Source organism: Callionymus lyra, chromosome 15 (genome assembly GCF_982586985.1).
Source record: "Callionymus lyra chromosome 15, fCalLyr1.hap1.1, whole genome shotgun sequence".
Lineage (NCBI taxonomy): Eukaryota > Metazoa > Chordata > Actinopteri > Syngnathiformes > Callionymidae > Callionymus > Callionymus lyra.
Genome location: NC_141832.1, coordinates 11,905,490 through 11,931,437, shown reverse-complemented (window position 1 = coordinate 11,931,437; position 25,948 = coordinate 11,905,490). Strand labels below are relative to the sequence as shown.

Below are 25,948 nucleotides of genomic sequence, written 5' to 3'. Positions count from 1 at the left end.
TCTACACTGGAAAAGCGCTATATAAATAAATATTACTTACTTACTTACTTACACAAGAGTTGAAAACTTTTGTCAAAGTTTTCGAAAATATAATGCAACTTTGAAGTACACTTAAGGTCCACTAACTGAATTGGTTGTATTTCAATAAAGTTTTTTTGGGGGATTTTTTGTACAACAAGCTATTAATATACAGTTTATGTCGTTACGTATGTATTTTAATTTTCTTATATTCAGAGAAACGTGCTTGTATGTCGGTGACAAAAAAAAGATTTCAGCTTTATTCTAAATTTGTCAAAAAATATATTATGCAAACTTTTAACTGAATTAGTTGTATTTCAATAAAGTTTTTTTTGTACAACAAACTCTATTAATATACAGTATATGTCATTACGTTTTGTATTTTAATTTTCTCATATTCAGAGAAACGTGTTTGTATGTTGGTGACAAAAAAAGATTTCAGCTTTATCCTAAATTTGTCAAAAAAAAAACATTATGCTAACTTTTAACTGAATTATTTCTATTTCTATAAGGTTTTTATTTTATTCATTTATTTTTTTGATTAGATTTGTTCAAAAACGTTTGTTTATCCCTTTTTTTCATTTATATTGTAATGGAAATAATTCCAATGTGTAGAAAATGGCAGCCTAAAATAAGTATGTTGTTCACTTTATTTTACTTTCTCTCATTTTCTTCAGCTCATTCCCAAAGTTGTGTGAAAGACAGACGTTTGGAGCAAAGGTCAGTAGTCAACGTCATAGATTTAAAGAAAAAAAACCAAAACATTTACTGCTTTATCAAATTATAAATAGATTTACTGTAATGGTTGAAAAAAAAACCCCACAAAGACACTGAGCTGCTCTGGTCCAATACATTTATTGCTCTTTGAGACAGTTTCACAATAGTGCAAAGTTAAAACGAACAATTTTGAGCTGAAACAACACTTATATCAGCTAAACAAACATGTGAAATAAGTCAACTTTTAAACACGTCAAACCGAGAAAAAAATAAATTGTAAATGAAGAAGAAATCATGAAGGTAAATTCTAAAGTCAATCACTCAAGGCTTTGGAAATAATATTTTAAAGGAAATTGAATTTACTGGCCTTTACAAAACCTTGTGGTCATTTTCTATAATCATAGCTAACATGTATAGTTTACAACACCAAAGTCCTTTTCTTCTACTCGATTAAAGCATTTTTTTTAAACATTAAACGACTAACTGTGCATTAAATCATATTCAAATAATAACAGCATTTGGTATAAAAGCTGCAACCATATTTGTCATTAGTTTTTTTAAATTATTGAAACTGTTTATAATTCTTTATGCGGTTATGAGAACAGAAATGCAAAGATTGCCACAACAGATGCATTAATTCTTCTTTTTTTTTTGTTTAGTATTTACTGTATAGTTTTACGATCTCTGTTAATGTCATGAATATTGAATTATAAAGATTATTCTTCGCCAGCTTGTTCCGACAGCTTGTGTCATCTGGACGTCTTAAAAAATCTCAAAGTTTTTCTCGTTCTACAGTGTTGGTTGAAAGCTTAATATTTGTAACTTTACTTATCATTTTCCTCCTTAAGCTGAAGATGTTTTTTGAACTGAATTTGTTTTTAAATTTTTATTGTATAGTCATTTAAATTGAAGTAATAAATTAGATTTTTAGAATGGAACAACACCAGCAGGAAAGTCTTTACATAGACATACGATCCAAGTCCTCTTAAAGATAAAACTTGATCCCGCTTAATATTGTCTAGGGTACTTTTAGTGTTAGCTGGTCCTATGTTTTGTATTTAGCAGGTTTGAAAAACCTCATCTGCGATATCCCGTAGATCCTGACCGGCTAGCCGCGGTGGACTGTTGCACGTGATGTTGTTGTATATGGTGATGGTGGTGTCCGGCTCCTCGGCTTCGGCATGGGTCTCCACCCGCCGAGGTATCACCTGCGGATTCTTCAGGCTGTAGTTTCTGAGGGAAAGGGAGCTGCAGTCGCATTTCCATCGATTCCCCGACAGCAAAAGTTTTTCCATATTGTCGTTGAAGTCCAGGACCACGTTCGACAAAGAGTTCGCCCGAAGGTCGAGGTAGCGTAGCCTCGGGAGGACCGTCTTGGTGCCGTTTTGCAAAAATTGTCGACAGTCGTTGTTCGAAAGCAGCAGGTACTCCAGGTTCTTCAGACCGGAAAACGTATTGGTGGCGAGAACTTCCAGTTTGTTGAAACTCAAATCGAGTCCCAAGAGGCCGATCAAATCCACGAAACTCTGTCGCTCGATCACGGAAATGTTGTTGTGTTGCAAGAAAAGCCTGCGGAGGCCGTTCAGCCCGGTGAACGCTTGCGATGTGACTCTTGTCAGGCAGCCATGGTCCAAGTGCAGGCTGTGAAGCTTCGGGAGACCCCTGAAGATCTGATCCGGCAGACTTTGGAAACAGCTTCCTGAAAGATTTATGACCGCAACGTGCGAAAGGCCCGTGAAACTGCCAACCTGCGCCTCTTGAACTTGGTTGTGTTCGAGTTCCAGCACCTCAAGGTGGCCCAAGCCTTCGAAGATCCTGTCGCCCAGTGCGCGGATCCGGTTGTGGCTAAGTCGTAGTTCTTCTAAGTACTGCAGATCGCGGAAGGTCCTGGGTCGAATTCCAGTAATGGAGTTGTTGGAGAGGCGCAGCACGTGAAGGCTGTGAAGGCCGAAGAAAGTATCGTCGTGCATGGATGTCATTCTGTTGTTGGTGAGATCCAACCATCGGAGGAATTTCATACCCATGAAGGCTCTCGGAACGACCGTCCCGATCTGGTTCTGGGCGAGATAAAGCTTCTGCAGTTTGGTGAGTTTGACAAAGACGTTGGCCTTGATGACTTTGAGATGGTTCCCGGTTAAATCTAACTCCTTCAGCTCGGCGAGGTTCTGGAACAGTTGGGGTTGTAAGTAAGCAAGTCTATTTCCAGCGAGGACCAGCTCCCGTAGCCCAGACAGGTTGTGGAACACGGTTTCAGGCAAGACTGCGATGGAATTCCAGCCTAGATTCAGAAACCACATTTGGGAGAGTCCAGAAAACAGTCTCTCGTCGATGCGTGCCAGAAGGTTGTTGTGCAGGCTGAGCGACGCGATGTTGGGTGTGTTCTGGAAAAGGGGCGCCGGCAACACTCGCAGACGGTTGCGCTCGAGGTGAACGTGAGCGAGCGACCTCAGACCTCTGAACGCCTGAGGATCCAACGTCCCCAGCTGGCCACTCTGCAGGTTCAAAAAGTCCAGATTGCTGAGGTCCTTGAAGGCCGACGCTTGGATGGAGGCGAACAGGTTGCCATCTAGCCAGAGGGCGTGGGTCGTGGGCGGCAGGTCCGAAGGAACCTGAGTGAAGTTTCGGAAGCTGCAGTAGATGTTAAGCTCCGAGCTGTAGTCGTCGAGATGGCAGGAGCACCCTTTGGAACATGGGATCGGCTCCTCGGGGACCTTGTCGCCCGCCGTGTCGGGGTCTGGCAACACCCGCGACGTCCCCAGTACCCAGATCACGAAGATCACGAAGCTTTTCATTCCTGCTGAGGGGAGGAAATGGAAACGGTGCCATCAATTTATGATACTTTTTGAGAATATTGACACCTATTTTTTGTCCTTACCGTTGAACAGGAGGTCTAAGTTTGAGGTTGACAGCCCATGAAATGCGGAATGGTTGGACCTTGTGCTTGTATGCTGACGGGAGAGTCTGCCAAGCCCCCGAAACCTTTTTTTTTTTTTGTTTAGCTTTGGCTGACCCTTAACCCATTCGTCACCACAACAGCAACTCTTTTTCAATATTTGCCCTTTTTTAAAATCTGTCCTAAATTGAAGATCCTCATCAATGATTTCTAACCATAGTACTTATTGATTTTGTTTTTTCTAACAGAATTAAATTTGAAAGTAACCAACATGAACCGTATGGGCTGGTCTTTGACGTTAACCCCTTTAACTGAACGCCTTTACTGTAGATTGTCAACGTTGGGTGAGAGATAAGATGAACCCAATGCCCTTGAACTTACAGGAAATAATCTGGCAGTATTGACAAAAATCTCTCCCTCCTCCTATGTCTATAGTTTCATTTATGTCTCGTCACATATCTCTGCCCCGCGAATCAGAACTTGTTCTGTGCGTCCGTAACAGTCGAACCACTAAAAACCTGATAATTGATAAGAATATATGTTTGATACATCAGAGCAGAATGAGGTCAGTTCCAGAGGTCCGGGTCCCTAACCTGTCATTATAATGACTAACTTCATGTTTACTTTGTCCATCGCTATCTGGGATCATTTTAACAAACCATGAACTTCAGGACAACAAAGGCCAGATAACCTTCATTACCTGAATGTCATTGATTCACGTTATAAAAGGGAAACACCCCATAATAATAGGAACATTTGCAAGATCGAAAGATTTTATTAAATGAATTATTCTTTATGTATAAAGGTCATATCAATATGAAGAAATAAATTAAATATAATAAATGAATCTCCTCATAAATGTCTGTGTAAAATGATCTTTATTTAAAAAAAAAACTAAACTAGATGCTACCAACTGAAGATGTATAATCAATAAGTTGTCTTGTTGTCTACAAATAATATTAGTATACGGTTTTCTGTCCATTATATTTTTATCTCTGTCCCATTTTTATGGCTTTTTTTCCCTTTTTTACCCATTTTTTGTATAGATAGTTGTGACTTTATTTATCCCGCCCTCACCAGTAGAGGGCACTGCTGGTTTGCTTTCCGCTTCATGATTCTTATATTCACTTAATTGACTAAATGTTGATTTACTTTGTCAGCCCTTCTTAATGCTAGAGCTGGTATATGCAAAAAGGTCTCTTTAATTTATTTTTACATGTCTATGGCTCAATGGCAAATATCAAGAAGACAGCTCTTTATTAACGATTTGAGTGATTTAAAGTTGGTTAAATATTTTGCTTAACTTTTGATGTATAGTTGAATAAAGCATCAACTACTTCTGAGCAATATTTTCAGCACTAGACAAGTTATTGCTCTTCATTTTTTATTTCATTCTCCTCTTGTTTTTACATCGATTTACAAATACAATATCTACAGTATATAATGTTTCACAACCCATACAATGTTTTTATTTTTTACACATCATACACTTTCAATCATTTAATTTCAAACTCCAATCAAATACAATTTTACAATTAAATTGTTTCAACCTCATCTTGTACTTTTCATCAGCAGATTAAAGTTAGTTAACAAAATAAAAAAAATAAACATTTTTCTTTGTATATATCATCGTTACAATTGTAGAATTTTCATTAGTAACTGTAATCAGAAATACAACTTTACTGTAATATTTGTATGTAAATAATAATATTGAATGGTTTGATTTCAAACTTCACATTTCTAAGCATTAATTTATGTTTATATATATTTAGTAAAAACAAATTCAACTTATCATTTCAAATAAAAAGTATTTGTTAATACCTTTTCTATGGCACTGAACGCAATAGTTACTTCAATATACAACCAAAATTGATTTATTTAACACCAATTATTTTAACACTTCAACAATTTTCTATAACTTCTACCTCTACAGTGCTTAATTTTTAGAATTTATAATTTCTTCCTAAATGTTCCTATCATACAATACAAAAAAAGCTTAAAATGAAATTAAACAAACTACCTTCTACATTTGTGCTTCCATTTTAGCAACATTAACCCCATCATGCTGCAACTGACAGGAGCCACATTTGGTTAAAAATAAATATATCTAACCACAAGAAACTGCTCATTCATTATCTTTTTTGCTGCAAGCGTGCTTGGCAATTAAATGAAAAGTTTGTTACGATTATTTTGTCTGGCTGTATTCTCATGAGAAACGCTCGCCTCACATCATGTCTGAACAATGAGCTCCACGATTATTCGTCCCCTGCCAAATGCTCCAAATTGGCTCATTCTCCTGCACTCAGCTCGACACAAAGAGGTCTCCAGGTATGTCAGCTGCTGTGGGCTTCCTGAGCGGAGGTGAGCAGACTTAATTGAATGACTGAGCTCAGGTCTTTCAGGATCTGCTGCTACTGTCTGGATGCATAGAACATTTCTTTATACATATATATAAATATATACTGTGTGGAATCTTAAATAGTGTAACCACAAAAATTACATTGGTCATATGTGGTGATGTTTTATATTAAATACCATTTAAAATAGAGAGACTTATGTTTATTTTTTGTGTTCTATAGGTTTCCAAGAATCAGCAAATAACTAAGATCATGCTTTTTTTAGTGCATTTTCTTCTTCAGACCTCATTTTAAATTCACAGCTTCCTTTTTTATGACACTGACAAGGTTCCCTCTTTTGGGCTACACATTTCAGTGTATTTTTGTAGTGGAGTCTGATATCATACTTAAGTTTTCCGACATTATTTTCCATTTTAGGACACGTCGACTTTTGGCCACTTTTTAAAGTTTGAGTGATTAAATTCGAAAAGTCGAATCATACCTTTTTTCGAGCCTTCAAAAAACAACATTTTAACATATTCGGGCAACAATTTTTTTTGCGCTCACATGGTCCGTCTGATATACATTTTTTTCCATTTTTGGACACGTCGATTTTTGGCCACTTTTTAAAGTTTGAGTGAAAAAAATCGGTCGAATTATACCTTTTTTCGAGCCTTCAAAAAACAACATTTTACACTTTTGGGCAACAATTTTTTGTGCTCACATGGTCCGTCTGAAGTATTCTGAACTTTTTTTCCATTTTCGGACACGTTGATTTTTTCCCATTTTTAAAATTTGAGTGAAAAAAATCGGTCGAATTATACCTTTTTTCAAGCCTTCAAAAAAGAACATTTTACACATTTGGGCAACATTTTTTTGCGCTCACATGGTCCGTCTGATATCATGAGTTTTCTGACGTTTTTTTCCATTTTCGGAGACGTCGATTTTCGGCCTTTTTTACCAGTTTGACCCGAGCAGGTGTTCCTGGATGAGCCTCTTCAACCTCCTGACAGCCACATACCTTCAGCATCTATTAATAAATCTCCGCCTCTAAAGCTTCCTCAGCCAGAGAGAGATCGTCTGCTTGACACTCAGGAAGTGAGCTTCACTATTTTTAATTGATCCACGACATTAGTCCGATCATGGCCTAATTATTTCATCACTTTTCACCATAATTTTCACCATAAGAATCTGGCTAACGCTTTATTTGCATATAATGCGATACTGTAGTAACAGGGATATATTTGTAGTATTCACCTAGTACTTGACCGTAGTGTTGCAGTATTTAAAGACCACGTGATTCTCGACGACGTCGTCACTGAATCGTTTGTTTTGAAACGTCCACTTTAAAACTGGGTTGAGCCGACTGTATCCTCTCGTCCTCAGTCGTCACCAGGATCGCGCAGGATTTAATGTTTTCTTGAGCTGCGGTAGACATGACTGCTGACATCTAGTGGCTGGATTTTTATTTGCAACACATAAATTAACAAATGCGGTGCACATTTGCCTATTAATTGTAAATAATAATAAATATATATATATATATGTATATATTTAAAACAAATGATTTTATTTATTCAAATGTTGTCGAATATTAAAACGGAATCGTAAAAGAACTTAAAACATACTCAAGCGACGAAGCCGTATATGTATTTCTAAACTACACTGTTGAAAGTCTGTTTTATGTTGTCAGGTATCATGATACAGTGTCCATTTTTAAAAAGTCCACTAGATGGCAGTCTCTACTTTATTATCTTCGGCTCTGATCTACAAATTCAATGAAACCAGGTATCATTTTCAAACTTACAGGTGCCATCTAGTGGTCTCTTTCAGAAATGAAGACACTGTATCATGATACCTCCTTGGCCGTTTCACCAGCCTCTTCCACCCATCAATACTTTTTGTCGTCTTATTTATAGGACGTTAAATATATGTCGATAATTATTTTAACATCTGCTTCTCAAACTCGCGGGACACATTTTTACGGACACCCTGAAACATTTAACACAAATATGACCGTTTTTAATATTATCTCCAGGGTCCAATTGGTGGATCACTATGTTCAATAGTCTTGGTCTTTGAATTCATTCTGAAAGGAAGTGCAGTACTACAAGCTCTCAAAGTAAAGGAGTTTTTGACCATTTTTAAAGGCTCCCTGCACTTAAAATAACTCATGAATATGAAAACATAAAACAGACTTTCAACAGTGTACAAATACATACATACTTCGTCACTTGAGTACAGGTAGTTTTAAGTTCTTTCACGTTTCAATATTTGACAACATTTGAATAAATTAAAACATTTGTTTTAAATATATATATATATTTTGTATTATTATTTACAATTAATAGGCAAATGTCATTGGTTAATTTTTGTGTTGCAAATAATAATCCAGCCACTAGATGTCAGCAGTCATCATGTCTACCGCAGCTCAAGAAAACATTAAATCCTGCGCGATCCTGGTGACGACTGAGGACGAGAGGATACAGTCGGCTCAACCCAGTTTTAAAGAGGACGTTTCAAAACAAACGATTGAGTTACGACTTTGTCGAGAATCACGTGGTCTTTAAATACTGCAACGCAACGGTCAAGTACTAGGTGAATACTACAAATATATCCTTGTTACTACAGTATCGCATTATATGCAAATATAGCGTATAGCCAGATTCTTAAATCAGTTTTCAATAATCTTGATGAACAATGTATGTATTTATTATTAAATTGACTTATCTCAAATTAGTAATAAAAACATTTGTTTTAAATATATATATATTTTATTATTATTTACATTTAATATGCAAATGTACACTCAATTTTTTAATTTCTGTGTTGCAAATAAAAATCCGGCCACTAGATGTCAGCAGTCATTACGTCTACCTTGCAGCTAAACCTCATTAAGTCACATGACTTGGCCATTAAACAACCATTTCAACAGTTTGACACAGAAAAAAAAATCAGAATTCACCCCCTTAAAAAAACGAACCCACCGTTCCAAAATATGTGTTTATATATTTGGCTAAAAATGTGTTTTCATCCAATTTTCCCGACGACCGCCATAGGATTTCTCAAAGCCTGACCTTGAATGTTGACTAATGCTACTGTTTATAGTTTGTTTTGTTTACGTAGAGAAAAAACATTTAGTGCGTCTTTTCTCCACTGATATTGTCTGGAACTCGGTTTAAGTAGAAGAAAACTTTCTGTCTGTAGAAGATAAAATAAGTCTTTGTCCTCCTTTTTCTCCGAGGATCCCCTCGTTCCTAATCCCTTCCTTCAACTTCTCTTTTTTCCAGCCTCTTCTCTTACCTTTTATAGCAGCAGCACTCGTACAGATTCAACTCCTTCTCTGCTGGAAATCCATTCATCCTGATAATACAAAGTAGAAATCCTGACCAATAATTACATATTTTCTTTGTGTTTTTCATTTAAAAAAAAGAAGTCAAATAGTTAATAACCTCGACACAAAAGAGTGGCATTCTGCTCCATCCCTCGCTTTCTTCACCTTCAAACAATTACGACGTCTCGGCGGAATAAAAGGGACTTTGAATAATTACAGATAAATCCAGAATCTCATTTGTACGGCATCTTGAACGCCTCGGTTTCGATGGTAGGAAAAGTTAATATGACCGTGTTATTCATTTTTTTTCAAATCTTTAATCACAGAGTTGGAGAAGAATACATTTCGGAGGCCCATTAAGATGAAGTAGAAGTAGGTTTCGAAGTGTATCGGATCATTTAAAATAAGGCATCTTGCAGTTTTGTGGCCTGGAAATACCATCGAGCTGAACTACTGAACAACCTGACTATACACTACCACTTGTTTTTCCAATAATAAACATTTAAAGTAACCTAAAATAACATTGTACTTTAGTCCTGCATTTGTGTTTGAATTACTAGTCCGGTTTAGTAGTAGCCAGAAACATTCTATATATCTATATATATATATATATATATACTAAAAATCATGATCTTACTTATTTGGTGCTTCCTAGAATATAACAATTTTCTTTACAGTACATTAAATCATATTTTATCATTATTTGTATGGTTAATATTTAAATTAAGTGTGTTTAAAACAAAATTATTCCTTTTTAGTTTTTTTTTAATGTACAATTAACAGGTAAATATTCCTGCCGTTTATCTATTTTCGTGTTGCAATTAAACCTTTGGCCGCAAGATGGCAGCAGTCATTACGTCCTCCGCAGTTAAATATGGTAATATGGAAAAAGGTAAATCCTTTGCGAATCCTGGCAATGACTAAGGACGAGAGGATACAGCTGACTTGAGCTTATTTTAAAGCTAATAATTGGACAAATTTAGTTGCAAAACAAACGAGAGCAGTCCACACATCAACAGGGGGGGGGGCTCAATGCCTGTGACCCAGAACTCCAACCCCCCAGGACCTGGTCCAGGTCCGATTTCGCCCGAAATTTATTGAGACCCGCCGATTAGAGTACCAAACCCACGCTCAGGCCCACATTCCTGCGGGTGCCCCTCACCCCCAGGCAGACCGTTCTGGGCCCAGGACCCTGGCCTCCTATCCATTTTTTCGAAGTCCTAAAATAACATTGTACTTTAGTCCTGCATTTGTGTTTGAATTACTAGTCCAGTTTAGTAAGTAAGTAAGTAATATTTATTTATATAGCGCTTTTCAAGACCAGGGTCACAAAGCGCTTAAACAATCAAAACAATACTCAAAAAAGTACATACTTTAAAGATCAAGAAATACTGAGGACAACACAGGAGTTCGAGAAATTCAAGGAAAAGCCTTTAGTAGTAGCCAGAAGTGTCGCACATCGGTACATACTTTCCTCGGAGCTAAACTGGGTTACTGTGCTGATTTAATGTTCCGGTGGGAAGCAGCCTAGTGGTTAAAAACAATATTTGCTAATTAAAAAAAGGATGTCTCGAGGTGTTGTTAAGAAGACGGCGCTTCAGGATCAGTTAAAAATGAAGGGCTTTATATATATTTATATATATTATATATACTGTATATTGTGTCATTCATATATTTTATTCAAGGAAAGTCACATGTTTATGTATGTCCTAGAGTTGAAGGTGTCTTTCTAACCTTTATTATAATGGTTTAAAAAACAACAAGAGTCATTTTTTCTACTGAAATTTGGAGTATTTTTTTTACTAGTTGCACCTTACAGATATGTTAGAAGTACAAGAAATATCCGTGCAACACTAACAATAGATTTTTGATCCAGATATCATACTTTGACCTCTGATATATTATCTGTATTTCATCATTTAATGTCAAAAATATAAAATGTATATTTTAGCAGAGTATTTTAGAGTGTAACTCACACTAGTTGGTGTTAAAACATTTTAAGCAAAAAGTATTTTGTATTGTCATTTGTTTTTCTAAATACAGTTTGTGTTATATTTTAAGAATTTTTTGGTGGCCTACAGCATGATAGAGTTATCATTGAAACAAAAAAAAAGTACATTTTGGGAAATTTCGGTCTGAAATTATTAAATTATTATTTAATTTATTGAGACCTGGCTGCAGCCGATAAGGTTTTTTTCTGTATATCTTTGTGTTTCATGTCATGACACTGGGTGTTTCTGTGTTGTTTTTTTTTGGTCAAATTGTATGTTCCATCTTAACTAATCTAATCAAAGGTATATACCATTTAATGTGAACCTCTTTTAAAACTGTTTAATTTCTCCTATCATTAGTTTTTCAATGATGAAAGCTAAAAGTATAAAAAAAACATATATATATATATATATATATAATATAATATATATATACTAAATAATCATGATCTTACTTATTTGGTGCTTCCTAGATTATAAGAATTTTCTTTACAGTACATTAAATCATATTTTATCATTATTTTTATGGTTAATATTTCAATTAAGTGTGTTTAAAAAAAAAAAATGATTCCTTTTTTTTAAGTTTTTTTTTATGTACAATTAACACATAAATTAATTATTATTTAATTTATTGAGACCTGGCTGCAGCCGATAAGGTTTTTTTCTGTATATCTTTGTGTTTCATGTCATGACACTGGGTGTTTCTGTGTGGGTTTTTTTTTTGGTCAAATTGTATGTTCCATCTTAACTAATCTAATCAAAGGTATATACCATTTAATGTGATTTATCTTTATTCCTTAACACTTTTGTACAGTCAAGTCCCTTAGACATCAAATTTAGGGCCGCAGAACATCATCTTACTGGTCAAAAATGGCCAGTATCCTATAGTGTATACTCGATTTCGCAAACCGAACATGGACGGTTTTTTTTAAATATTTGACTAAAAAAATCTTGACTAATACATCGATGGACATATTATAAGCATCTTTAATGACAATAAATACATTTGTAATGACTGGACCCTGAAAATAGGGCAAATAACCAAAATACATATTTTCAGTTTGGCTACATTTACTGTATGTGCTTATACACAATTCAAATAGTATTTCTTGAAACGGTAAAAAAAAACAACTAATAACAGGTGTTTTAAATAAAAACAACATTAAAATGATGAATGATTTCACAAACTTCAATATTAGGCTCCATTTATAAAGTCGATTTTTAGACTAAATCAATCGCACACAGTAGAAAAAGGGGGGGGGTAAAAAAAAAACACAAACGATATTCTATATTTATCACGGACAGATAATCTAGTTAGTATATCATAACCAGTTCTTTATTGTGTTCAGAAAACACACAGCTAAGTGATAGAAGAACGAGTTACTTGTTTAAAAAGATTGCATACTGTAGTTGTAGTAATACTGTGTTGGTTAAAACCAGTCTCCGGTAACAGTCTATAGTTCAGCCCCTGGTCATATAGCGTGAGATATATATACATCAATTCTATTGATATAATTGGATCATCAACGATAATTCCTGTCATTATGAAGTGAAGTTTTTGTGTGATATATTAGATATTTAAGTTGTGATGAAAGGTGTATTTCAAAAATCACAAACATGGTTAATTATTTCTGTACCACATAAATTGTCCAATTTTCGAAAACCAAAAACGATTCACTTTATACCGTGACTTCCGTCTTGCTGTTTGTGACGAAGTAAGGTTGCGAAGGCATGTGTTGTCGCATGTTGTGCATCTCCTTCTCCAGGAGGGTGAGTTTCTGTGGGCCGTAGCTGTGCCTCAGCCCCATCGCGTCCTTGCCCTCCCAGGGGCGCAGGATCCCCGGGCCGGCTAAAGTGCCGGCGCTGTAATACAATGACTGAGCGCCTCGGCTCCTGGGGCTCCTGTACTTGTGTTCAATCTGCTTGGCAGACTTCTGTCTGGGCGGGCTGTAGGGGTTCCTCGGCTCCGGGTCCACATTCAACGGCTCCATGGGAAGGCAGCCCTTCGCTGCCATCTCCATCACCTGCTGTCTGAAGAAGCTGCTGTTGGCTTTCTCTGCTACAAAAACAAACATAAGTGTTATTTTCTCTTACCACGCAGATGTTATGTTCTTTATTCCCCCTTTTTTTGTATAAAATAAATTAGCTCCTTATTGGTTATGAGGAAAGTTGAGCAATTCTCTTTATTTTATTCTTTAATTGTCTTTAATCAACAAGAAAAATAGTATTTTTCGACAGAAGTTCAATAAGAAATAACAACAAAATGAATGAAATATACATGAACCTCTTTTAAACCTGTTTAATTTCTCCTATCATTAGTTTTTCAATGATGAAAGCTAAAAGTCATGTTTTTTTTTAGATGCTCTAATATTAGGGTAGTGAGAAAAAAAACATATATACTGTATATATATATATATATATATATATATATACACATACTAAAAAAATCATGATCTTACTTATTTGGTGCTTCCTAGAATATAAGAATATTTCTTTACAGTACATTAAATCATATTTTATCATTATTTTTATGGTTAATATTTCAATTAAGTGTGTTTAAAACAAAATTATTCCTTTTTTTTAAAGTTTTTTTTTAATGTACAACCAACACATAAATATTGCTGCCATTTGTCTATTTTCGTGTTGCAATTAAACCTCTGGCAGCAAGATGGCAGCAGTCATTACGTCCTCCGCAGTTAAATATGGTAATATGGAAAAAGGTAAATCCTTTGCGAATCCTGGCAATGACTAAGGACGAGAGGATACAGCTGACTTGAGCTTATTTTAAAGCTAATAACTGGACAAATTTAGTTGCAAAACAAACGAGAGCAGTCCACACGTCAACAGGGGGGGGGGGGGCTCAATGCCTGGGACCCAGAACTCCAACCCCCAAAGACCTGGTCCAGGTCCGATTTCGCCCGAAATGTATTGAGACCCTCCGATTAGAGTACAAAAGGGGGCGTCATAGCTCAGATGGTGAGAGTGGTTGCCTGCAGTCCAAAAGGTTGCAGGTTCAATCCCAGCTCCAGACAAGCTTGTGTCGTTGTGTCCCTGAGCAAGACACTTCACCCTGATTGCTCCTGATGGTAGACTTGGCGCAGGTGTGCAGCCTACTCCCATCAGTGTGTGTGAATGGCTGTAAAAAGCACTACCGAATTTCCCCTCGCGGGACTAATAAGGGATTCTTAAAAAAACCAGACCGTTCTGGGCCCAGGACCCTGGCCTCCTATCCACTAAGACCTGATCAAAGTCCCATTCCCCCTGAAATTTAAAAAGCCCCGCCGTTCAGAGCGACAGTGGGTCGAAATTCCCGCAGGTCAAGATTCACAAATATCGTTATATTATATTGGGTCTTTATCGTGATATGTATGGCGTCGCCAGATTCTTGCCACACCTATGTCTTACAATATCTTTTCATATTTTCAAGTCCCAAACTCATAGAATTTCGTTTCTTAATTCTTGGTCTTGACTTGAGTTGAGTGGTTAATTCTGCACCACCTTCAAGTTATCTTCAGCATCTTCCCCGAGGCTCACCCGATGAACACCAACCTCGCGCGAACACATCCGTTTACCAAGCTTCGACTCATTTGCGACTTGATCAGTCCTGATTATCTCGTGTCCCAGGCCTCATTATGTGCCATTCGCTCTATTTTTAATTTCTCATTATGATCATTCTGTATGATGGCTTGACAGTTTGATTACACACTTTAATGATTGTTGCTCACATTTTCTTCTTTTTTTTTTCCGGTAGCCTGTCTATCAGACGGATTACAACTTAAAAAAAAAAACACCTCTTCAACGCTTCCTGTTCATTATAATGATTACAGAACGGATGAAACGATTTGATGAGCTTCATCTCACCGACTGCCTTCAGAGTGGCGTACTGGTTCAGTTCCATCACGGTCTTCTGTGGCTCGTAAGGGCTGGTAATGGGTCCCACGTCGGGGTACGGCTGCGCTATGAGGGTGGATGCTTGGATGATGTTGTTCATCTGGGCGCTGTCTGAGGGAAAAACATTACGATGTCAGTATTTCACACGTTTGCTCAGGCAGCAGAATCTTATTATAAAGCTTAGAACTTGCACTTACTTAACTTAACTTCTAAGTTTCAAACAAATGAGTTGAACGTTAGTAATCATACGTTTCATTTGCATAAGTCTTAATGGTCAATATTTCTGTCAAAAGAATACATTAATGTGCAACTCTAGATCATCTGAGGGTTTTTTTTTTTTCAAACCGCACTGGAAAGTAATGACGGATCGCTCCACAATGCCACTAATCCTACAGAAACATCTGGTTAATTAAGGGGTGCGAAGCTGCCCTCCTGCCATCTGGCACCGAAGCTTGAGCAGATGTTTTCATGCTTTTGTCTCACCGAGATTATAGTTAAGTGGAAAAGTTCCACTAGATTCATAATGTTGTGCCTTTAGAGTCAGACTATTATATTATACTGATAATAGCAACTTATTTTGAAGTCCTTCACGATCATCTGCTTTTACAACATGGCTTTGAACCCTCCATCTTAATCAACAATCTATCGATTTTTTTATGGGAATAATCTCAGGGGGGCGCTAAATCAGACAAGGCGGAATGTGTGATGCGTTGAGAAAGACGGTTGGATTTGGAAGTGCAGAAAGAGGACAAAAACTTTCTGGTATAAAAGGTATAAAGGCAGATGGCTTAACATGACAATGACAATGTTCTTTTTTCTCCATCTTAATAAACAATCTATCGATTTTTACGGGAACAACCTCAGGGGGGCGCTCTAGCGGGAATCGTTAATCAGACAAGGCGGAACGTGTGATGCGTTGAGAAAGACGGTTGGATTTGTATCCTTTATAACTTTGTGTATCATGCACACACTCATGACGTAAAACTCGAGGAAATGGAGATGATGTTTGGAATCTTGGCATCAAATAATTAATAGTGAGATGTTGGTGATGGCAGCGTAAAGATCTGACTGAAGTGCAGAAAGAGGACAAAAACTTTCTGGTATAAAAGGTATAAAGGCAGATGGCTGAACATGACAATGACAGTTCTTTTTTCTCCATCTTAATCAACAATCTATCGATTTTTACGGGAACAACCTCAGGGTGGCGCTCTAGCGGGAAGCGTAAATCAGACAAGGCGGAATGTGTGATGCGCTGAGAAAGACGGTTGTATTTGTATCCTTTATAACTTTGTGTGTCACGCACACACTCATGACGTAAAACTCGAGGAAATGGAGATGATGTTTGGAATCTTGGTATCAATTAATTAATAGTGAATTGTTGGTGACGGCAGCGTAAAGATCTGACTAAGTGCAAAAAGAGGACAAAAACTTTCTGGTATAAAAGGTATAAAAGCAGATGGCTGAACATGACAATGACGGTTCTTTTTTCTCCATCTTAATAAACAATCTATCGATTTTTACGGGAACAACCTCAGGGGGGCGCTCTAGCGGGAAGCGTAAATCAGACAAGGCGGAACGTGTGATGCGTTGAGAAAGACGGTTGGATTTGTATCCTTTATAACTTTGTGTATCACGCACACACTCATGACGTAAAACTCGAGGAAATGGAGATGATGTTTGGAATCTTGGCATCAATTAATTAATAGTGAGATGTTGGTGACGGCAGCGTAAAGATCTGACTGAAGTGCAGAAAGAGGACAAAAACTTTCTGGTATAAAAGGTATAAAGGCAAATGGCTGAACATGACAATGACAGTTATTTTTTCTCCATCTTAATCAACAATCTATCGATTTTTATGGGAACAACCTCAGGGGGGCGCTCTAGCGGGAAGCGTAAATCAGACAAGGCGGAATGTGTGATGCGTTGAGAAAGACGGTTGGATTTGTATCCTATAGTAACTTTGTGTGTCACGCACATACTCATGACGTAGAACTCAAGGAAATGGAGATGATGTTTGTAATCTTGGCATCAATTAATTAATAGTGAGATGTTGGTGACGGCAGCGTAAAGATCTGACTAATTGCAGAAAGAGGACAAAAACTTTCTGGTATAAAAGGTATAAAAGCAGATGGCTGAACATGACAATGACGGTTCTTTTTTCTCCATCTTAATCAACAATCTATCGATTTTTACGGGAACAACCTCAGGGGGGCGCTCTAGCGGGAAGCGTAAATCAGACAAGGCGGAACGTGTGATGCGTTGAGAAAGACGGTTGGATTTGTATCCTTTATAACTTTGTGTATCATGCACACACTCATGACGTAAAACTCGAGGAAATGGAGATGATGTTTGTAATCTTGGCATCAATTAATTAATAGTGAGATGTTGGTGATGGCAGCGTAAAGATCTGACTGAAGTGCAGAAAGAGGACAAAAACTTTCTGGTATAAAAGGTATAAAGGCAAATGGCTGAACATGACAATGACAGTTATTTTTTCTCCATCTTAATCAACAATCTATCGATTTTTATGGGAACAACCTCAGGGGGGCGCTCTAGCGGGAAGCGTAAATCAGACAAGGCGGAATGTGTGATGCGTTGAGAAAGACGGTTGGATTTGTATCCTATAGTAACTTTGTGTGTCACGCACACACTCATGACGTAAAACTCGAGGAAATGGAGATGATGTTTGTAATCTTGGCATCAATTAATTAATAGTGAGATGTTGGTGATGGCAGCGTAAAGATCTGACTGAAGTGCAGAAAGAGGACAAAAACTTTCTGGTATAAAAGGTATAAAAGCAGATGGCTGAACATGACAATGACAGTTCTTTTTTCTCCATCTTAATCAACAATCTATCGATTTTTATGGGAACAACCTCAGGGGGGCGCTCTCGCGGGAAGCGTGAATCAGACAAGGCGGAAGGTGTGATGCGCTGAGAAAGACGGTTGGATTTGTATCCTATAGTAACTTTGTGTATCATGCACACACTCATGACGTAAAACTCGAGGAAATGGAGATGATGTTGGTAATCTTGGCGTCAATTAATTAATAGTGAGATGTTGGTGACGGCAGCGTAAAGATCTGACTAAGTGCAGAAAGAAGACGAATACTTTGAGAGTATCAAAGCAGATGGCTGAACATGACGATGACGGTTCTGTTTTCTTATCTAGCTGTTATACAAGTAGTCAATCCTGGTATCGGGTATTGGTCCGATCCAGCCTTTTAAAGTTGGATCAGGTATCGGTGAAAAAGGTCAGGTCCGTGAATCAAATCTAGGTAGCGATGAATATCTAGTTTGCACTCCAGTTTCCTCCCACAGTCCCAAAACATACAGAAGTCAATTTGGAACTTGTGGAAATTGTCCATAGGAATGAGTGTGTGTCTGTGTGTGGGTGGTTGTGTTTCTTTGTGTGCCCTGCGACAGACTGGTGTCCTGTCCAGGGTGTCCCTCGCCTCTTGGCCTGTAGAATCTGGGACAGCCTTCAGGTCCCTGCCACCCCCATAAGGGATTAAGCGATAAATAAAATGAATGATTGTCAAACTGTTGACACCTGCGGCTTACTAACCTGCAGCTGTATTATTATTAGAATTTAGTTTGTGTAGCTCGTATTCAGGTGCCATCTATAGTCGAGATATTACGGTAAAATCTTTATTTGGCGTTTTTTTTATAATTATTGTAAAAGTCAATCAAGCTAGGGGCTGAAGTGTTCATCCAAATGTATTGAATGGTCTCCTACTGGTACTTCTTTATTCCTCTAGCTTGAGGCAAAATACATATTTTCTGTGCAGAGTTTCTATGTTCTTCCCATGCTTGCTCTGGGCTTTACTCTGGGCTTTACTCTGGACTTTACTCTGGGCTTTACTCTGGGCACATCGGTTTCCTCCAACAGTCCAAAAACATACAATAACTAGATCATAGAATCGATATTTTCCAATGGAAGAATGGAGGATGAGTTCTGAATCCATTGTATCTCTTGAAAAAAAATTCTAACTAGAAACAATCAACATTAACTGACACAAAGTGATGCAGTGTGTTCCTTTAAGAGTCCCTTTACCTTGATCGCTGTAAGTAACATGAGAGTTAGAGGTCGGTTGTGGTTGCGAATGTTTGATGGTGAAACTGCACTCCGCTAATTTCTCTCGCAATAGTATTGATCCTTCTTTGTTTAAATGATATTTTAAGACAGTGAGGGAGACCTTTCTCCCCTGAAAATAACTTTAACTATATCCATTTTACAGTCATGTACAAATGAAAAAAAGATGGCATCAACAGTATGTCTTTAGTGCATGATCAGGTGACTTTCTAAACTTGTCGACCTGCTTTCATTTAATACGGTTAGTTGTATGTGGGACAGCGTCAGTCAGTCAGCGCTTGCTCAAGCTGACTCATTGTTTAGTTACACTGAGTTTATAAGGATTTACAGTTAGTTTCTTGATTTATATTTCCTCTTATCGCGTTATTTGGGACCCAGGACGGTTGTCAAAGCTTTAATGAGACAAAAAAGACAGTATAATACCACTCTCTTTTCGCAAAAAATGTTTAACCTAGCTCATCCGGAATGTTTCTTTTTGTTATGTGAGGTTAACCAAAACTATGGGGTAAACACAAAAGTTGCTGAGGACATTTGATTGAATAAAGTAACTGATGTTATTGTGATAAATTGATATTCGTAGACATTCGCCTGCATAATTTTAGTCATTGATAATTTCTATTTGAGCCTGGTTTCATGGGTTTGTCTTTCAATATTGTTTTGTTTTTTAAACTATTTGTAGTATATACCCAATATAAGATATAAAAATTCAATTTAAGGGAGATTATTTGGAAGGAAAAAGTGACTTTTCCGTACAATAATTATTTTTTACTATAGCTTTGGATGTTTGATGATCTTCCCTTTGTATTAGTACCTTAGTATTGGTAAATATTTCATAAAAGTGATTACCGATGTCAGTTACAGCCGTTTAAATTAGTAATGGGTCATACCGTGTCGATGCTATGGAGTGCGTTTTTTGTGAAATTTCGGAAGTCTTTAGTTGAGCGTGTGTCGGCGCTTGTGTTGTTTGGGGCGAGTGAGGTCACCAATGACTTTTGAAGCCTTGGTATGTCTGGAAGTGGTTTGATTATTGGCCGGATTTATGAACCTATAGGTCCATATAGGTGCCCCAAGAGGCCTCACAAACAGTTTAAATGTCAGGGAAGGTTTTGACCATCATAAGAAGCCTCAAGAAATGAACCTTTTCTCGAACCAGTTGGATGGAAAGGTTCAAGGCTTCACGAGGCTTCATCTGCCCATCACTAGTTTGAAGTCATAAGTGTACGCTTAACTCCAGTCTGTATTCTTCGTTTTTAGGTCATCTAAACGGTGATATTTAGGGACTGTTTATGTCGGAACGGTTTGCATCCACACATCTACGAAGCATTTTGTCAAAATCTTTTGATTTTTCTCCAGAATAATGTCCAATAGCGAACAGTTGTGTTTGCATACAAAGTATCTGCATGATATCTTTCTTGTTTGCCAGAAGCCCAATAATTGTTTGGAACAATTTAAATTGAAACATGTAACCCACCTGGCATCTTACAAACACACATGAATCCACTCTTGGGTTTGTATTTTTAGCTTTTCTGTCAGGTGCCGGGTGAAAAATAGGTCAGATTTCTTGTGACACATCAGGTTAAAAGGTGGTCTTACACTGCAGACAGACGCCTCTCTGGAACGCATGACAGATTGAAGGAAGTAATCATCAGTGACGGGCCGAAAAAAAAAAAAGGGCACGATGCTCTTGTTTGATCTACCAGCCTACTTTAAAGATGAATTAAATGTATGAGTTGTCATTGAACCAGAACCTCAATTGTGAAAGATCAGTGTAACTAAACTGAGCTCGGTTGAAATGTAGGTTTTAGTGAATAAGGGAAGTTGTGTGGGTAATGGACAAAATGACAAAAAAAACTCATCAACTAGGACATTTTTACAATTGGATCCATGTCTGTGATAAAGAAAGTATGACTAATGCTCATGATGCCAAAAAGGATCGGGTTTTTTATTAATATTTTGAATGTTTTAAAAAACACTTTGTTTGTTCTTTGTTTGTTGAAGCTTTTAAAGCTTCATGAAGCAGTGTCATATTTTTAAGAATTTGAAATTTTACGCTCTCATTTTATTCATGATGTGAGGCTTCAATAGTATAGCTGTACATGGCAATATATTATAGAGGAAAGATTGTCATATAGTTAGCCCTAAAAGTAATGATCATGTTTCATGGTGACTCATCAGCACTAGATAGAAAGTACATTTCAATATAATTTAACCCTTTAATAAAATATATTTTCAATTTATTTAGCTGTTTGAATTTTGATACTTACAGAGACTGTTCACAGAGAGTCCTGTATCCAGGTTCTCATATTGTTGGCCCAGTCCGAGCTCATTTGTATGTTCTGAGGGGGGATGACGGATCACGTGTGCAAGTGTTCTGTGGACACAAAACGTCAATATGAATCGATAATTAAAAACATTATATGAGACCAAACGTAAATGCAAGACAAAGGTTAACGTACACACTGCAGTTACAAGTGACCTGAATCGGATTGTTTCACTTATATGCCACCAATATTTTCTTTTCAGTGTGAACAGCATAAATCGCATTGAATCTGACATTATTTAATTAGAATTAGGCAATTTAACTAACCATTTGAAGAGGCCGTGTTGTGGTGAAAAAAGATATTGAAAAGAAATGGGTTTTCTTTCCCTAATGGAGCCTCCTCTGATTGGTTGATACCAAGCCAAGTCAGCCAAATTTTCTATTTTGCATATTTTATGAAGATTATACGATCTTTGTCTTTCATATAATCAAATGTTTCAAATGTCTCTCCAAGATGCAGTAAGTCCCTCATCATGGAGATTTTTTAAAAGTTATTACTTTATGAAGTTCCTCCCCTGTCTGAAATCTCGGCGAACGAGAGGTTACGAGAGCGGAGTCCATTATGACGTGTAATAATGGCCTTCGCTCCTCCTCCAGCCAGCTGTAATCACGCCCCACTTTGTTTATACAACGAGTCAATGCTTGGCCAATCCCAGCAGAGTAGGCGTGGTAAACAAGATTTCATCCTCAGAAAGCTTTTAATGTGGGCGGAGCTTAAGCACATTTTGGAATGTAAATATTTGGATTAAAGAGAATTTGGTACAAATGGACACATGAGTGCAATAGAGGTCTGAAATTTATTTAAGAGACACATTAGTTGTCCTTCAATACAAATTGTTGTGTGGTCATTTCTATAAGTATGAATGCAGCTATTTCTGCTTACAATTTTTCAACATTTAGTTAATATTATGGTTAAAAAAAACATCGAGAAAGCTCCTTTATCATTCATATTTTACAATTCCTATATAAATATATTTTTTTAAATCATAGAGACCTTGACTAATGTCATCTGCTGTCTGTAACACTACAATAACAGTGTCTTTGTAAAAGGCAAGTACAGACATGTATTACATGCAAAAGTGTGGGCTGAGCATAAATCATGATTATAAAAAAAAATTAAAAGTGTGATATCAAAAGCGCCATTTTTAATGAAATAACTGACAATTTGGTTAAAAAAAATGTTTTAAGTGGATATTTATTTTGTTGTTGTATTATTACAGTGCTTTAATATTATTTTGTATTTCTTGACACACATAAATCTCGACAGAGAGTTTTATGACCTCGTTCAGCGGGGTTTATTTTGTTGTGGATTAATGGGAAGAGAAATAACTCACCTGGACACGTTATCCGTTCGTGGGCGGTTCGACTTCTCCAAGCCCAGTTTGGTAAAGATCCCGATCAGAGCCAGGACCGCCACGACCCCGCAGATGACGTACACGATCAGGGTGGTCTTGTCTCTGGACGCGTCCTGCGACACGTCCGCCTTGGACGGGGGTCTCCCGGTCATCATCCAGGGGGGGGTGTCGTAGTTCTTACAGGTGGTCTGGTCCAGCCTGGAGCTCCCGAACGCGCAGCAGAACCGGAATCCACAAGTGCCACAGCAGTACAGGTAGTTCCCGGTCTGGCACACGAACGGCGGGTCCCACTGACCCATCACGTCGTAGTACCCGCGACACTTGTCCTCCACGTGCGCGGGGGTCTCCGTCGCCTCGCCCTCCGCCGTGGAGGACGAGTTGGATCCCGTCTCGAGCATGAAGTCGTCCACGGTCTGAGCCCTCACCTGGCCCAGGAGGAGGCTCAGCAGCAGCTCCAGGACGCGCATCGTCTCTCTGGCGCTTTTACCCCGCTCTCCGTGCGCTCTTGTCCGCCTGCATCCTCCCGAGGGACGCGCCAAGGTCGTGCGTAAAAGTCATTCGTCGCGTCCCAAACTTCAACCTACTCGTGACAAAACTACTCGTTGGTGAAGAGATGGTCCCGGACTGGGGGTGGGGGGGGGGGGGGGTCATCCGTGATCCAGCGCCTCTGGTGGCGCACGAGTGTCGCTCTGCTGTGGGGGGGTTAGTGTGCGAGCGCGCGGATGGAGAGAGAAAGTTGGGGATCAGCCAATGACGAGGAAACGTGTGAAGCAGTGGAGGAAATGACAATGAAAAAAGAACAAAAAAAATACATCTATATATCTATATATAGTTACAATATATAGGTGTCGCCAAACGTCCGTGTCAGAATTACACTCTTTTAAGATGTAAGTGAATCAACTCTGAGAGACGGGTCACACACGTGGTCATAATGTTTTGGCTGATCAAGAATAATATGGTTTAATAGCAATAACATGGGAATGAACGTTTACAGGACAAAACCACTTCTGTTGTAAAAAAAAAGTAAGATATATATCTATATATATACTGTATATAGATACATATATAAAAAGGTGTAGAGAAATATGGATGATACTGTGAACCTTAAAAAAAAAAATTGTTTTTATTTTTTTATTACAGGTTGGATTTAAAAAGGAACGCTCATAATTATTGTTATTATTTGAGTCAAAATATATATTTTTGAGGTATCAATCTATTAAGTAAGTAATTTTTATTTGTATAGCGCTTTTCTAGACCAGGGTCACAAAGCGCTTAAACAATCAAAACAATCTTCAATAAAGTATATACTTTAAAGATCAAGATAAAACTGATAACACAACAGGAGTTCCAGAAAATCAAGGAAAAGCCTGAACAAATAAGGTGGGTGGGTGTGGGTGTGGGTGTGGGGGTGTGTGTGAAGAATTATGGCAAATGATATTTACTGATATTTTAATTGCACTTGAGTATAGTACCTGTAATTTTCCCAGGCAGTTTCTAACTGAATGTAAGTCCAGTTTATTGTGACTGATGTGGTGAACTAACATCGGGGAATTCAAAATGGACTGAAAAACTCTAGTTATTTGTGAGTTTAAGGATGGAAAAGAAAACATGGAATTCCCAAAAGAACTGTTTTAGCTATTGATACAAGAACTTAAGTGATTTCTCTTGTTACTTAATAAGCCAAATAACTTGCACAGCTTATAGGTTTGACATAAACTTCAATTTTGTTCTGTGTTTTAAGGTATAGAACTTGTTCTAAAAGTACTGCATCCCTCAAAGGTGTTTATAAAAACATCAGCACAGCTCTCTTTACTCTCCCTTCAGCTACTTATTGATCGTTTACAGAATGACCGAAGATGAAAAGCTCCGACAAGCTCAGATCCACCAAAAAAAGTCGGATGACATATTATTTTTAGAGGAGGCGATTCATCTAAAATTACAATGAGCAGAAGAGGCTGCCTCTGGAGAAATCTCACTCCTCGTTTGAAGTTGAATCATCTTGACCATCAGAGGCCACTTCTCCTTCCAATGGTCCGTCTTCCGTTGGTGCAGTTTTTGAGTTTCCTATTATTAGTGTGAGCTGTCCCCGAGGATGAAGCTTTTCTTTGCTAAAAGTAGAGATGATTTATATATGATGTGATTTCTGTGGCATCGCTTCGGATTTAGATGTTTTATTTTTGATGACTTAACACTAATTATTACTATTGCACCTTTGTCTTGAAACATATATACTATACAATAGTTTTGACTGACAGTGAGATTATTAATATAGTAAAGTAGTAAAAATAATAGTATAGTCTATTGGCAAGAATCTGGCAGGGGACCACGACAAGATATATTGCAATACCGTGGGAACAAGGATATATTTGTAGTATTGTCGAGTACTTGACTCTGGTGTTGCAGAATTTACAGACCACATGACTCTTGACGAACTTGTTTTGAAACCAAAATATGTCCAAACGTCAGCTTTAAAAAGGGCTGGAGCCGACTGCATCCTCTCATCCTCAGTCATCGCGGCAATCTAGCAGAATTTCATTATCATTTCATTGCAAGCAAAGTTTTCCTTTTTCAAATTTTTAAAACAAACACTTAATTAAGCTGTAAACCATGAAATAAATATCATAAAAACATGATTTAAAAGCAAAAAATTCATTTTTTTAGGTAAAAAATTCAGCTTTAAAAGCTGTTGGAGTCGACTGTATCCTCTCGTCCTCAGTCAGCGCCCGAATCTCGCTGCATTTCATGTCCTTTAGCTGCAGAGGACTGTTATCATCTAGCGACCTGAAGTTTAATTGCAACACAACGCTGTGAATAACTGCATGTTAAATGTAAATTTAAAAAATATTTTAAACACACGTTAAGGAACTGTCAACAATAAAATAACTATTGGTAAAAAATGAAATATGATTTGAATTGCCACATTGTTTTTGTTTGTTTTAAACTGCTAAAACTAGATTTAACATTCTTTTTTTGTACCGGTTAATTTCTCAAAACATACA

At 37.5% G+C, this 25,948-nt stretch overlaps 2 protein-coding genes across 3 annotated transcripts; both read right to left on the bottom strand.

The window, feature by feature from the left end:
• Window positions 1–854: 854 nt before the first annotated feature.
• igfals (insulin-like growth factor binding protein, acid labile subunit) lies at window positions 855–3,679 on the bottom strand. 2 transcript variants are annotated; one of them, XM_087809774.1, is made up of 2 exons: window positions 3,611–3,679; window positions 855–3,532 (listed from the first exon to the last, which is right to left on the bottom strand). In XM_087809774.1, exon 2 carries the CDS (start codon window positions 3,525–3,527, stop codon window positions 1,794–1,796), a length of 1,734 nt encoding a protein of 577 aa, XP_087665900.1. In that variant the 5' UTR covers window positions 3,528–3,532; window positions 3,611–3,679; the 3' UTR covers window positions 855–1,793. The 2 variants fall into 2 exon arrangements, with proteins under 2 accessions (XP_087665900.1, XP_087665901.1); XM_087809775.1 differs by having other exon boundaries at window positions 855–3,529.
• An 8,868-nt stretch (window positions 3,680–12,547) lies between these two features.
• On the bottom strand, window positions 12,548–23,515 carry shisa9b (shisa family member 9b). The gene is made up of 4 exons (XM_087809795.1): window positions 22,929–23,515; window positions 21,539–21,645; window positions 15,151–15,291; window positions 12,548–13,348 (listed from the first exon to the last, which is right to left on the bottom strand). The coding sequence occupies exons 1-4, from the start codon at window positions 23,414–23,416 to the stop codon at window positions 12,969–12,971; spliced, it is 1,116 nt and encodes a 371-aa protein (XP_087665921.1). The 5' UTR covers window positions 23,417–23,515; the 3' UTR covers window positions 12,548–12,968.
• Window positions 23,516–25,948: the final 2,433 nt, after the last annotated feature.